The sequence below is a fragment of the Octodon degus genome, unplaced genomic scaffold (genome assembly GCF_000260255.1).
Source record: "Octodon degus isolate 3935 unplaced genomic scaffold, OctDeg1.0 scaffold00080, whole genome shotgun sequence".
NCBI classification, from domain to species: Eukaryota; Metazoa; Chordata; class Mammalia; order Rodentia; family Octodontidae; genus Octodon; species Octodon degus.
The window spans coordinates 1,967,057-1,978,795 of record NW_004524656.1 but is presented as its reverse complement, the minus strand read 5'-3'; the positions used below and the strand labels follow the sequence as shown (position 1 = coordinate 1,978,795).

The 11,739-nt window shown below is 43.2% G+C and overlaps 1 protein-coding gene across 1 annotated transcript in view; it reads left to right on the top strand.

Annotated features, from left to right (window-relative positions):
• Jhy (junctional cadherin complex regulator) overlaps positions 1 to 10,701 on the top strand; it is a 69,279-nt gene extending 58,578 nt beyond the window's left edge. The window contains exons 7-9 of the mRNA XM_004636397.2: positions 6,331 to 6,411; positions 7,178 to 7,306; positions 10,114 to 10,701. Of these exons, the coding sequence (XP_004636454.1) occupies positions 6,331 to 6,411; positions 7,178 to 7,306; positions 10,114 to 10,311 (408 nt within the window). The 3' untranslated portion in view covers positions 10,312 to 10,701. The remainder of the gene's footprint in view (positions 1 to 6,330; positions 6,412 to 7,177; positions 7,307 to 10,113) is intronic.
• The last annotated feature ends 1,038 nt before the right edge of the window (positions 10,702 to 11,739 follow it).

Below are 11,739 nucleotides of genomic sequence, written 5' to 3'. Positions count from 1 at the left end.
TGCTTGCTCCAGAACTTCAGACTGCCAGGGTCCAAAACACCAGAGAGGGCTTGGCCTGCCAGGGCCTCAAACATACGACTTCAGGAGAGAACTTTTCCCTGCTAGCTCCTGCCAACTTTAGGCAATTATTGAAAGTACACACTTTAAAACTTAACCAGAAGGATTTACTGGAAATCATGGACCAAGTCATTCCTAAACCCTTGCCTCAGCTTGGCTCTGGACCAGCTCTGTGACCTGGGCAAGTGATTAATTTACCTCAGCTTGATGGGAGATTAAATGAAATAATGTATTAAAACCTTAGCTTATTCCCTAACAAAGAATAGATATTAACTAAATGTTAATTTCCTTTTCACTTCCTCCTTTACTTAGTAATTTAAATTCATGTTTTACTGAGGAAAAACAATGGAGGCAAGTACCCTGGAGACAGTGAGTGTCACCAAAAGTACATGAGCGTGGAGGAAAGGGGAGAGGGAGGAGGATCTCCATGTACTGCCCCGCCAGCCCTCTTTCCAACTGGGTAAATCCCCCCTTCCAGCTTTCCATCAGGAATGTCACAGGCCACATGTGTCCATTTTCTCAGGCCAGTACCTTCAGCGTATATCTCACAAATGCACATAAGCACTCTGTCCTTTACGCTATTCCAGAAACGAAAATTCCAGAACCAAGCTGTTTGTGCCAGGCAGCAGGTAGCGAGTGCACTAGGCAGAGGGAATCTCGAGCCGGGCCATGCTCATTGGCTAGTCACACCAAATCTGGTGGTTTCCAAGGGAATCACATTAAAAATTTGAGGATTTGTAAAGGTAATAGGCCCAAACTCCCTTCCTCTCCTGGCAGTTCTGTTACGACTGATTTATGAATACCAGGCATTGTTCATGCCATTAAACCCAGACATCAGGCAGTAAGAGATGGAACATACTACAAAGTCACAAACGATATAGAAATGCATTTGTGTCGCAGCCCACCACAAAATAACTGGCTAGGGAGCTCTGTGGCAGCTGACTGCCGAGCGGCAGTAATTAACTCGTGTGTCTGTTGTCACAGACAATCTGGGTATTGCTGCTTGACTGCTTGGAAGAAGAGGTTGATTTGGATTAAATTTAGCAACCACAGAGCAAATTTCCTTCACTTGCTGTTCCACAGAATTTGAGGCATTGTTTTTGGTCCTGCTTTTCAGTAACTTTCTCACACTTACGCATCCAAGCAATTTTTTGAACAGCTCTGCAGTGTGCCCCTGGCAGGGTACAGTGTTTCAGAGCAAAACAGGTCCTCACTGAATCATCAACATCATACTCAGTTCAGACGCACGCTGCCCTAAGTTTAGAACAAAAGTCACTCATCCGGCTTGAGCAGAGTTGTGGTTACTTACTGGTAGAAACTTTCCATCAGGAGAGTCCCCGCGGAAGCCAGCTGTGGACAGCAGATGAGAGGGGCAGGGCTGGCCCTAACACCCGCGACAGGGCCAGGGTCAGGGGGCGTCAGCTCATGTGTGTTTATGCAGAGTCAAAAATGGATCCAGTCAGGGACTTGCTGAACACGTGCCTATGTTTTCCAACTTGTTGCTCTGTGTTTGGAGACTCAACGGCACTACCAGTGTTGATTATTACTGTGATTGTATTCCATTGGCATTGTACTATTCTGACCTTTTAGTCTTAGAAAAGCCAAGGAGAGGTAAATCAAAGTAAATTCTAGGGATTATTTTACTCTAAAGGACTTTTGGAAAGACAGAAAGTAGATTAGTGGTTGCCTAGAGCTGGAGGGAGAGAAGGAGGGGCGTTTTCTTTTTAGAGTGATGAAAATGTTCTAAAATTGGATTGTGGTGATGTTTACATAACGTGGCGAGTATACTAAGAGTTACTGAACTGTACAACTTCAAATGGGTGACATTTGTGGTATGTGAATTCTTTCTGAATAAAGCTGTTTAAAAGACTTTAGATGGCAAGAGATCAAACAGAACTGCACTGCTAAGAACCAGTTCAAGATTACTTGCGCCAAACTTCAGCAAATCCAGGATTTTCATTTCCAGTCACCCAGAACCAACTCCGTTAGGAGCCCCACTCTCGCTTGGGAATGTCGCTTTGCTTCAGTCACCTCATCCTGTAAAGGGATCAGTAGCACTCGGGACCGCCCTTGGCCGCACGCTCTCCCTGCATTCTGATGTGCAGTGCCAGGCCCTGGCCTGCTTTTCTGCGCTAAGCTGGATGTTTATTGGAGGTGATAGGAAGAAGTGGGGCTGGAGATCAGTGAGCAATTATTCATGCCTCACAATGTGTCTTTTGTGAATCAGCGGAATGATCAAAAGTTAAGCTGCTTCAGACTGAGGATGAGCTTTCTGGGCGCTGATCATTTCTCATCATCTTTGGACAAACTGAATTTATGACTTGGCTATGAGTGGGGTGTTCTTTCCTTCCTTTTCATTATTGGTTTACTCTAGCAAATAAATAGTAATTTAGTGATTACAAAACAATGTTACAGATGGTGTATGTATGAAAAATAACAGTTGCAGGTATGTTATCTGAGTTCACTCCCCTATTAAAAATAGGTTTAAAATGTGATGGTACCACGTAATCTTTAAGATTGGAGAACAGGCGCAATCCGATTGCTGTCTTGCTAGCAAAATGCCAGTTGATAAACATGTTTATTCAGTCTCACTAGTTACATTCCTATTAACTTACCTCAAAGCAGCAATTACAGTAGCCCACAAGCATGCAGGATGTCTTAAATGGTCAACATCTAGGACAGGACCTAAATAATCTAACTATAATTAGATAATAGGATCTTACACCTAAAAATCACATTTTTGAAAGCCTCAGAAAAAGATTGTACAGATAAATGCTTAGTGGAAAAAAGTTTTTAGTGTGTGCAAGATTATATAAAACTGTAAACAGACATACTGTACAGAAAGTAGCTGTAGTGCTTTTGCTTGGTAGTGACTTTGTGTGTGTGTGTGTGTGTGTGTGTGTGTGTGTGTGTGTGTGTAGACAGTCTCACTATGCAGTCTAGGATGGCCTCAAGCTTACAGTCTTCCTGTCTCAGCCTCCCGAGTGTGGGCACCACCCTACCCAGCTATTTCTGTTTTCTCACAGGAGAGTTATTATTCATAGTGATTCTGGTTCAAGGGATTCCTTCACCTAGAATTCTCTCTTCTCTCACTTTTAGCATTACCTGTGCTGAAAGACGTTTGACCTGAGTACTGTATACTGGATGAGGCAAGTGCCGTTGGCAGAACTTTTCATCCTTGGAGTAGAGAATTACTGCCTTGCTAGGATATTTTTTTCACCTTTTGAATTGTGACATTGGAGCAAGGGAGCATTAGGAATAAGGCCTCAGCAAGTAACAGAATTACCAAGAATTTCAAAACTATGACTTCAGGGCTGGCCAAATAGTTCAGCAGATTAAAGTGCCTGCTTAGGCAGACAAAGGGGCCAGGAGTTCGATCCCTGGGCCTGCAGTGCAGGCCCTGCCGTCAGGGTGTACTGAGATGGCAATTGAGACTGGGCATGGTGGCATGCACCTGTAATCCCAGCTCTTGAGAGGCTGTAAACAGGCGGATCACTACAAGTCCGATCTATGCAGTGAGACCCTGAACACCCTGTAGACCCTTCCCTAAAAATACAAAAAAAAAAAAAAAAAGTGACTTCAGTTTTCCTTCACACAGCTAATGTACAGTTCGGTGGTGGTTAGCACCGGGGTGTGTGCTGCTCAGAACGTCAGAATGCGTGTGCTTCCTCTATGGTTCCTTTCCTGTCTCCAAGATGCCCCTTCTGCTCTATGAATCACATCCACCCTCGGGGACAGGAAGAAAGGGTGGGGCGGGGTCACGCCAGCCTGGATGCAAGTGTTCCAACCTCACCAGGGGCTATGCCAAAATGGTCACTCGCTCCTCACAGCCCGGGCTCTCTGCTGGGGAGCTCAGGAGAGGAGACTGTGAGCTCCCCATATACACAGGCTCTGCATCTGTGGCTTCAGCAACTGCTGACTGAATTTTTTCTAAAAAAAAAAAAAATGTGTCTTTACTGAACATGTAAAGGCTTTGTTTTCTGGCCATTCTCTGCAAAATAATAACAATACAGACTGTTTACATAGCATTTACATAGTGTTAGGCATTATAAGTAACCTAGAGGTGATTCAGATTATACAGGAGGGTGTGTGCAGGTTATATGGGACTATACCATTTCATATTAGGGAACGAAGCATCCTTAGATTTTAGTACCTGTGCGGTTTCCTGGAACCAGGCTCTCCCTATCCAAATGATGCCTGCCTTTGGCTTTTGAGCCACACAGAGGAAGAAGCTAATTGGCAGGCCCTGTTGGTAGCCACTAAGCCACTGTGAGTAGGATGTGTCCTCATGGTGGTTGGTACAGCACTTATGCGTCAGTTCACTCTTTTTTTTTTAAATTTTATTTATTTATGTGTGTGTGTGTGTGTGTGTGTGTGTGTGTGTGTGTGTACATGGCCAGCTCAGCCCACCAGGGGCGGGGCTGGCTGGCATGTGGTGCTGGGGGATTGAACCGCGGTCCCTGTGCTTCGCTAAGCTTGTTCTAAGTAGGTGCTTTAGACCACTGAGCCATCTCACCAGCCCCATTTCACTCTTAAGTTTATGGAGACACGTGGAATTTTGTCTGCTATGAAGTGCTCTTTTTTATTTGGACTCTGTCAAATTCTGCCTTTGATGAAGGCTCACTAGATCTACTGTCGATATCTGAACTGAAGAAAATAATTAAGAGGAGCTTTCTAAACTTACGAAGACGCTGTGCCTTGACCTTCACGTGCGAACAAGGAGGATCACGGAGTTAAGGCCAAGCAGCTGCGGCTTCTGCACAGCTCCTCTTCTGCTGCACACTTCTCTGTGCCCTCCGATGATGACTGTCATACAAATCATCTCTTTGGAATTATCTTTCCTGTCCCTTCCCTCCCAGAAAAAGAAACCAGATTAATGAATGAGTGAAAAACAAAAGTATTTAGTTTCCTAAGGAGCAAGCAAGCAGCAAGCCAGACTTCAGTTTGATTTCAAAAGCTGCAGTCTGAGGCTGCCTTAATCCCATGGCCAGGAGAACACTAGGGTTTCTCCTACCTACTGTTGTGCTCAAGTACCGTAATCTGATAATTAAATTGCCTCACTCTGTTGCTCTGGCCTTTTATGTGTGCAATACTCATAAAGACTTTAGATGTAAAACTGTGTGCCCTTCAAAATGTCAAACAAAAGGAATTTCTCAGTGGATCTTGCCAAGACTCTTAAGTTACTTTCCTTGAGTTTAAGAATGGATTATAATTATTTTTTCCTTAAAATTATCTTTTCCCGCCAATCAGTAGCAGAATTCTGAAGTTGCTACCCAGCTGTATCTGCTGGGCAATAGTGTATGTTTATAGGACGAGTGCCGTCTTTTTGAAGCAGTGTGCTTGTCCAATGGACATTGCCTTCCAGGAAAATCATGTAATTCTGCAGCTGCCCAGGCCTAGACAGCAGTGGTAAAGTGGTAAAATATATTTTATGTTAAAACTAGTAAAACCAGCTATCTGGAGTGGCATGTGCCTATAATCCCAGTACTTGAGAGGCTGAGGTAGAAGAATCATTGCAGGTTTGAGGCCAGTCTGTGCTACATGGTGAGTTCAAGGCTAGCCTGAACTATACAGTGAGACCCTGGCTCAAAAAAAAAAAGAAAAAAAGTGTAACCCAGGGAGATAGCTCAGTGGCAGAAGCGCCTGCCTGGCAGGCACAAGTTCCTGAGTTCCATCCCCTACTCCAGGAAAAAAAAAAAAAAAAGTAAACAACACATTATCAATTTGAAATTTTTATTTTTAATTTTGAGAATTTCAGTTTCTTTACTGCAAAAATGGAAAAGTTGAAGTGTGTTAGCTAGTCAGCTACGCATTACCACAGAGGCTATTACCAATGTCTACCATCAGCACAGAAGAACTGTCAGGATCTGCGCCCACTCTGACCATCTACACAGGTTTCTGTTCGTCATCTTCTTTCTTTCCTCACACAACTGCGAGCAAAGGGTCTTTTTTTCTTTCTTTCTTTCTTCTTTCTTTCTTTCTTTCTTTCTTTCTTTCTTTCTTTCTTTCTTTCTTTGGTACAGGGTCTCACTATGTAGCTTGGAGTCATAATGAGCCTGTCTCAGCCTCCCTAGCGCTGGAATTACAGGCGTGCACCACCACACCCAGTTCCAGTTGTTGTCACCGCCACATCCAGGGCCAGCACAGCGTGCGGTACTGGGGATGGAACCCAGTGGTCCTTGCGCTTGCCAGGCAGGCACTTAGACCACCAAGCAATCTTCCCAGCCTGGGACATAAGTTCTTAAAAGAAACTTTCTGTGGTTGTATTTTCAGAGTTCCAAGCTGAAAGGTTATCAGAAGAAAGACGTGAGACTCGGAGGCCTGGGACCCGACCTGGAGTCTGTCAGAAGCAAAGTGAGTAAGGTGTGCATAGACGGTGCTTTCACATTTGGCCTGGCCTGTCGGCCCTCCAGCAGAACTGCAGAGATGCCCTCCCAAGCCAGGCCCAACACAAATGCTGCATGCTGAATAGACCCTTGAGAGTAGCGTTGGCAATAGAACAGAGGCCCAGCCACTCTTCTTACTGCAAAATAAAATGTCAGCCAGTGTTGTTCTAGGCACCACACTTGAAGCAGCTTTGAAGGCCTGCATGGAAAAGTGGGGCACATGCATGTGAAAAGGGATGTGTGTGTTATGTGGTCATTGGCCTTTCCTGACAGAGTAGTCTTGATAATTTTGAAGAGTGGCTGCAGAAAAGACACTTAGATTCGAGTTCCCCAGCCCCTGAGAAGTGCATCCACTTTATTCTCTTTTCTCCTGTGAAAGGAGATCTTCATTTAATGTGTTTTAACTGCAGTTGCACTCAGGCAGAGAAAGACAGTATAGCTTCAAGTTGGAAGCAAAAATGAAAATAAATTGGGTAAATGCAACAAAGAAGGAGCTGACGTGCTTTGCCATTGTTTCGGAGCCCTGGGTGTGCTACTGCAGTGAGATTCTGCATCCCAGAGAGGCTCCGGGGAAAGCGCTCCCTTCCCCAGTTCCCTGCCGTGACCTTGTACATGGCGATCCACCTCTGTGCTGCCAGCGCAGCGCCTGAGCCCCTACAACTAGTGTCCCCTTAAGTAGAGCACAGAGAGCAAGCAGAGCCTGTGATTCATTATAACCTTGTTTCTCTGGGCAGATGCAAAAATTAAAACAGCAAAAGGAGTACGCAAAACAAGTTAAAGAGTACAACATGAAGACGTTCTCTGTTCCCCCCAAACCACAAAAAACAAAAACTGAAAATAAACCAGTCATTCCTCGGCAGAAGGTAAGAATTTCAAATCAAGGTACTTTTAGGGGAGGGTTTTTTGTTTGTTTGTTTGTTTGTTTATTTGTTTGTTTTAAGCAGAGGTTTATTTTTTGTTTTTGGTGCTGAGGACTGAACCCAGGGCTTCCAGCTTGCTAGACAAGCATTCTACTGCTGAGCCAAATCCCCAGCTCCAAGGTACTTTTAAAATCAGAATTAAAAGGAAATATTTGTTCCTGCTTAATTTTAAAAATATTTCGCACATGTCTGGAACACAGGAAATATTCTAGTAACTGTCACTCCTGCAGCTACCTGTTGGCCACAGATATTTGTGTAGCTGCAGCAAACATACACAGTAGTATAAAATTAGACTTTTTATTTTCCTGAAGTTCGTTATTTCCACATGATTTCTTCCAAGTGCACTATTCTAAATGTGTCACACATGAAAGGAGAGAGAGGAAGATGACTTCTTCGAAGAAAATAGCAAACCTGATTGACTGTCAGTTCATTCTCAATCATGAACTAGGTTTCAGTGAGATTAATGTCTTGCTCTTTAATGTCAAAGAAGAGCCCTTCATTGTTTCTTGCCAGTTCATTCCTCTGTAGTTTTCCATAGAGATTATAATATATGTTTTCTTCTTGCCAAGAAAAGTGGTTTCAAGATATTCAAAACAGAGACTGAGCGTGGTGACACATGCCTGTAATCCCAGTGCTTAGAAGGCTGAAAGCAGGAGGATCACTGCTAGTCTGATCTGTGTAGTGAGACCCTGTAGAGTCTGTACTAAATACATTAAAAAAAATACAGAATGTTCTTCTACTCAGATGTCATCCAGCCAAGGGTTACGACCTAAATGAAGTCTGTACTGCAGAGACATAGAGCCTCGCAGTGCAAGCCCCTGCCTCCATTGATCTAGACCCTAGTAAGGACATGAGATCCTTTGCAAGAGGCATAAGTGAGCCTTTGGTGCCTTCAGGAATGTGCACTTCATGTTCTCTCTTAGAGACTATCATATTTTCTATTTATTGCCTTTTTCCTCAGACCTTGAAGACCTCAATCCTCTTAATTGAGTTTCCATGGTGCCACTTTTTCTTTTTTTTCTCCAACCCATTATATTTTCATGAAGAGCTTCAAGGTCATAAATCTATAAATTAGAGCTTCCTATAGATTCCACCTATACACAGTAAGGTATTGGGAGATTTTTCCTGTGTTGTAGAATTTTTCCCTTTCTAGGACCCAAACATGCTAGTCATTCCCATCTCAGCTGTCAGTAAACTCTTATTATAATACAAAACTGATGCAAAGGGAGATTTGGAAATGATACCAGATGATCTCTCTCCTCTCCCCTTCTGTGTCACCCTCTCCCATTTCCTTCCCCTCCCCTTCCTCCTCTCCCCTCCCTCTCCCTGTCTCCTTGTTTCTGTCTCTCCCATGTGTGAGTGTGTGTGTGTGTGTGTGTGCATGCGTGCATGCATGTGTGGTGCTACAGATAAATCTAAGGACTTCTACATGCTAAGCAACTGTGCTACACTGAGCTACACTCCCAGCCCTAGTGATTTCATTCTTATCATTGCCTTTAACAAGTGGTATCAGTGGGGGGGAAAGTCTTTAGGTTCCCATTGATACACCAAAGAAACAAATTCAACCTTTAATACTTTCTACAGTTCTAAAACTCTAGAAACAAGGGGCTGGTGAGATGGCTCAGTGGTCTAAAGCACCTACTTAGAACAAGCTTAGCAAAGCACAGGGACCGCGGCTCAATCCCCCAGCACCACATGCCAGCCAGCCCCACCCCCTGGTGGGCTGAGCTGGCCACACACACACACACACACACACACACACACACATAAATAAATAAATTAATTAAAAACTCTAGAAACAAGAACAGTATACAAAGGAGGCTCTATTTCACATCATCATAGTGATGCCTTTGATTTCAAACTGTAATCTTTGGGTAGCAAATTCTATTAGTAACTCTAACAGAAGGGATTTTTTTTTTTTTAATTTGGTACAGGGTCTCAATACACAGCTCGGACTTGTAGTGACCCTCCTATCTCCACCTCCCCAGCACTGGGATTATAGGCATGCACCACCACGCCCTGTTACGGTGGCTGGCAAGGCATGCCTGGGTTTCCAGGGCCAACACGGCATGCAGTACTGGGGATCAAGCTCAAGTCCTTGCACTTGCCAAGCAGGTGCTTAAACCACTGAGCTATCTCCAGCCCCCCAATAGAAGTTTGATTTTAATAAAACTGCAAGGAAGTAAATATATCAAATATGTAAGATATATATTTTTAAATATGTGGCAAAAATTCAGTTTTATGATGAGAATATCCAAAGGACAGAACTCTGTGCATCATGGCACAAGTCTCGCCTTCTCCACAATACAGTATTTTGTGGCTACTTTATTTGGCCTAAACCGGGTGTTATATTGCATTGTTTGTAATTTCTATCTAGTCTCCATTTCAACTTATATTATAGCGATCGTCTCCATTTGTATTGTAAGTACAGACTAGGTTTATGGAATCTAGGGCTTGCTTCCTATTTTTAAAATTTATTTATTTATCTATTTTGTATTTTAGGGAACGGTCTACAGGGTGTTCAGGGTCTCACTACTAGATCTGACTTGTAGCAATCAGCCTGTTTACAGCCTCCCAAGTGCTGGGATTACAGGAGTGCCACCGCACCCAGTCTCTATTGATGTCTCAGCACAACCCTGGGGCCAGGGGATTGAACCCCCGGCCCCTCTTGCAGGCACTTTAATCTGCTCAGCTATTTGGCCAGCCCTTTGCTTCCTATTTTAAATAATATTTTATCTTTATGTTTCTAGGCTTTGGAATATGCGAAGACCATCCCCAAACCGAAACAATCAAGTGTGACGGACCAAACATCAAAGGAAGGAAAAAATGCAGCCAGTGACGGGAAAGATGGAACTTTACCTGAAATCTCCCTGCTGGAGATTCTGCAGAGCAGACACGAGAGGGAAAAACAGGCTGTGGCTGCTTTCAAAGTTCTTCATATTGTCTAGACAGCACTTGGGAGATCACAAACACTCCAAGAACACAGCAGAAAAGAAACCCCAGCCAACCGTGGGCGCCACAAAGGACAGCTGGCACCGCCCAGCGCGGTGTGCAGGCCTTCCTAGAGGCCCGAGATTGTGGTGCCGTTCTTCACCTTGTAGCAAGAGAGTACTTCGAATGATTTATTTTTAAGTCAGTTAGAATTTGGGGCTGATAAATAACCAGACAATAAAGCTTCTATTTCTCACTGGATCTTTTGACTTCTAAAGCATCTCTCCCTTCCTTAGCATAACAAACACCTGGAGGTTACCCAGAAGCAAATATAAACACTTCAGAGTCTCTGAAAATGAACTCAACTGGACTTCTCAGTAAACTTGGAGCTAACATTTCAAAAACATCACTCAAATATCCAAGTTTACCAAAGGATTTGTATGTACAACTTAAAAACTTTTTAAGATATATGTAGGTGTTTCTACTAAAATAGAACAAATGCCAACATCAATCATAGCGTCAAAATTTTAGTTAGGAGTCCCCAACAAGTCCAGAAATGCCCAATTCAGACAACTCTGAGTGATAGACTTTATCAAAGCCAAGTATATAAATTTGCTAAGCATCTTGCCATCATAATAAATATATTAAAATATTGTCAAACTCAAGATTCCATATAAAATAATATTAGATAAAAGTGGAATATAGTTTCCTACTGAATGTAAATATTAACACATATATTGTCTTTTGATGTATTATAAAAATTCCCTGTCTTAAAATAATTGCTAAATTAATTTTTTACATCCTTCCCTATATTTGGTGGGCATTGCATTCTTAGGTGGACTTATCCAGAAATACATAATTTTAACATTAGGACAAATCTGTTTATAAATGGGGCATAAGGATTTGTAAATTCAAAATTCTATGTTGTATGGATTTTACATATATAATGATGTGGTATAAAAACTGTCTACCGTAACTTTCTTTTGGATTATTTCATGTAGCATATCCTCTGAATCCACTCATGGGGTAGCACATGTCAGGATTTCCTTTGTTAAGGCTGAATAGTACCCTATTGTGTATATTTTTTCACTTTTGGGGAGTACTGGGAATTGAACTCAAGGCCTTGTGCTTGCTAGGCAAGCACTCTACCACAGAGCTACATACCCACTTTCTTTTGAAACTAAAAGTAGTTTACAGTTAAAAGGTCTGGGAAGGGGCTGGTGAGATAGCTCAGCAGTCTAAAGCACCTTTTTAGGCAAGCTTAGGCAGGTACGGGGGGCCGTGGTTTGATCCTGGCACCACATGCTGCACCAGCCCTGCCCTCGGGGAGGGCTGAGCGGCCCAAAATAAGTGAATAAAGTGAAATAAAGAGTCTGGGAAACGTGGTGGTGCACACCTACAACCCCAGCCCTGGGGAGCCTGAGGCAGGAGGATCACTACACGTC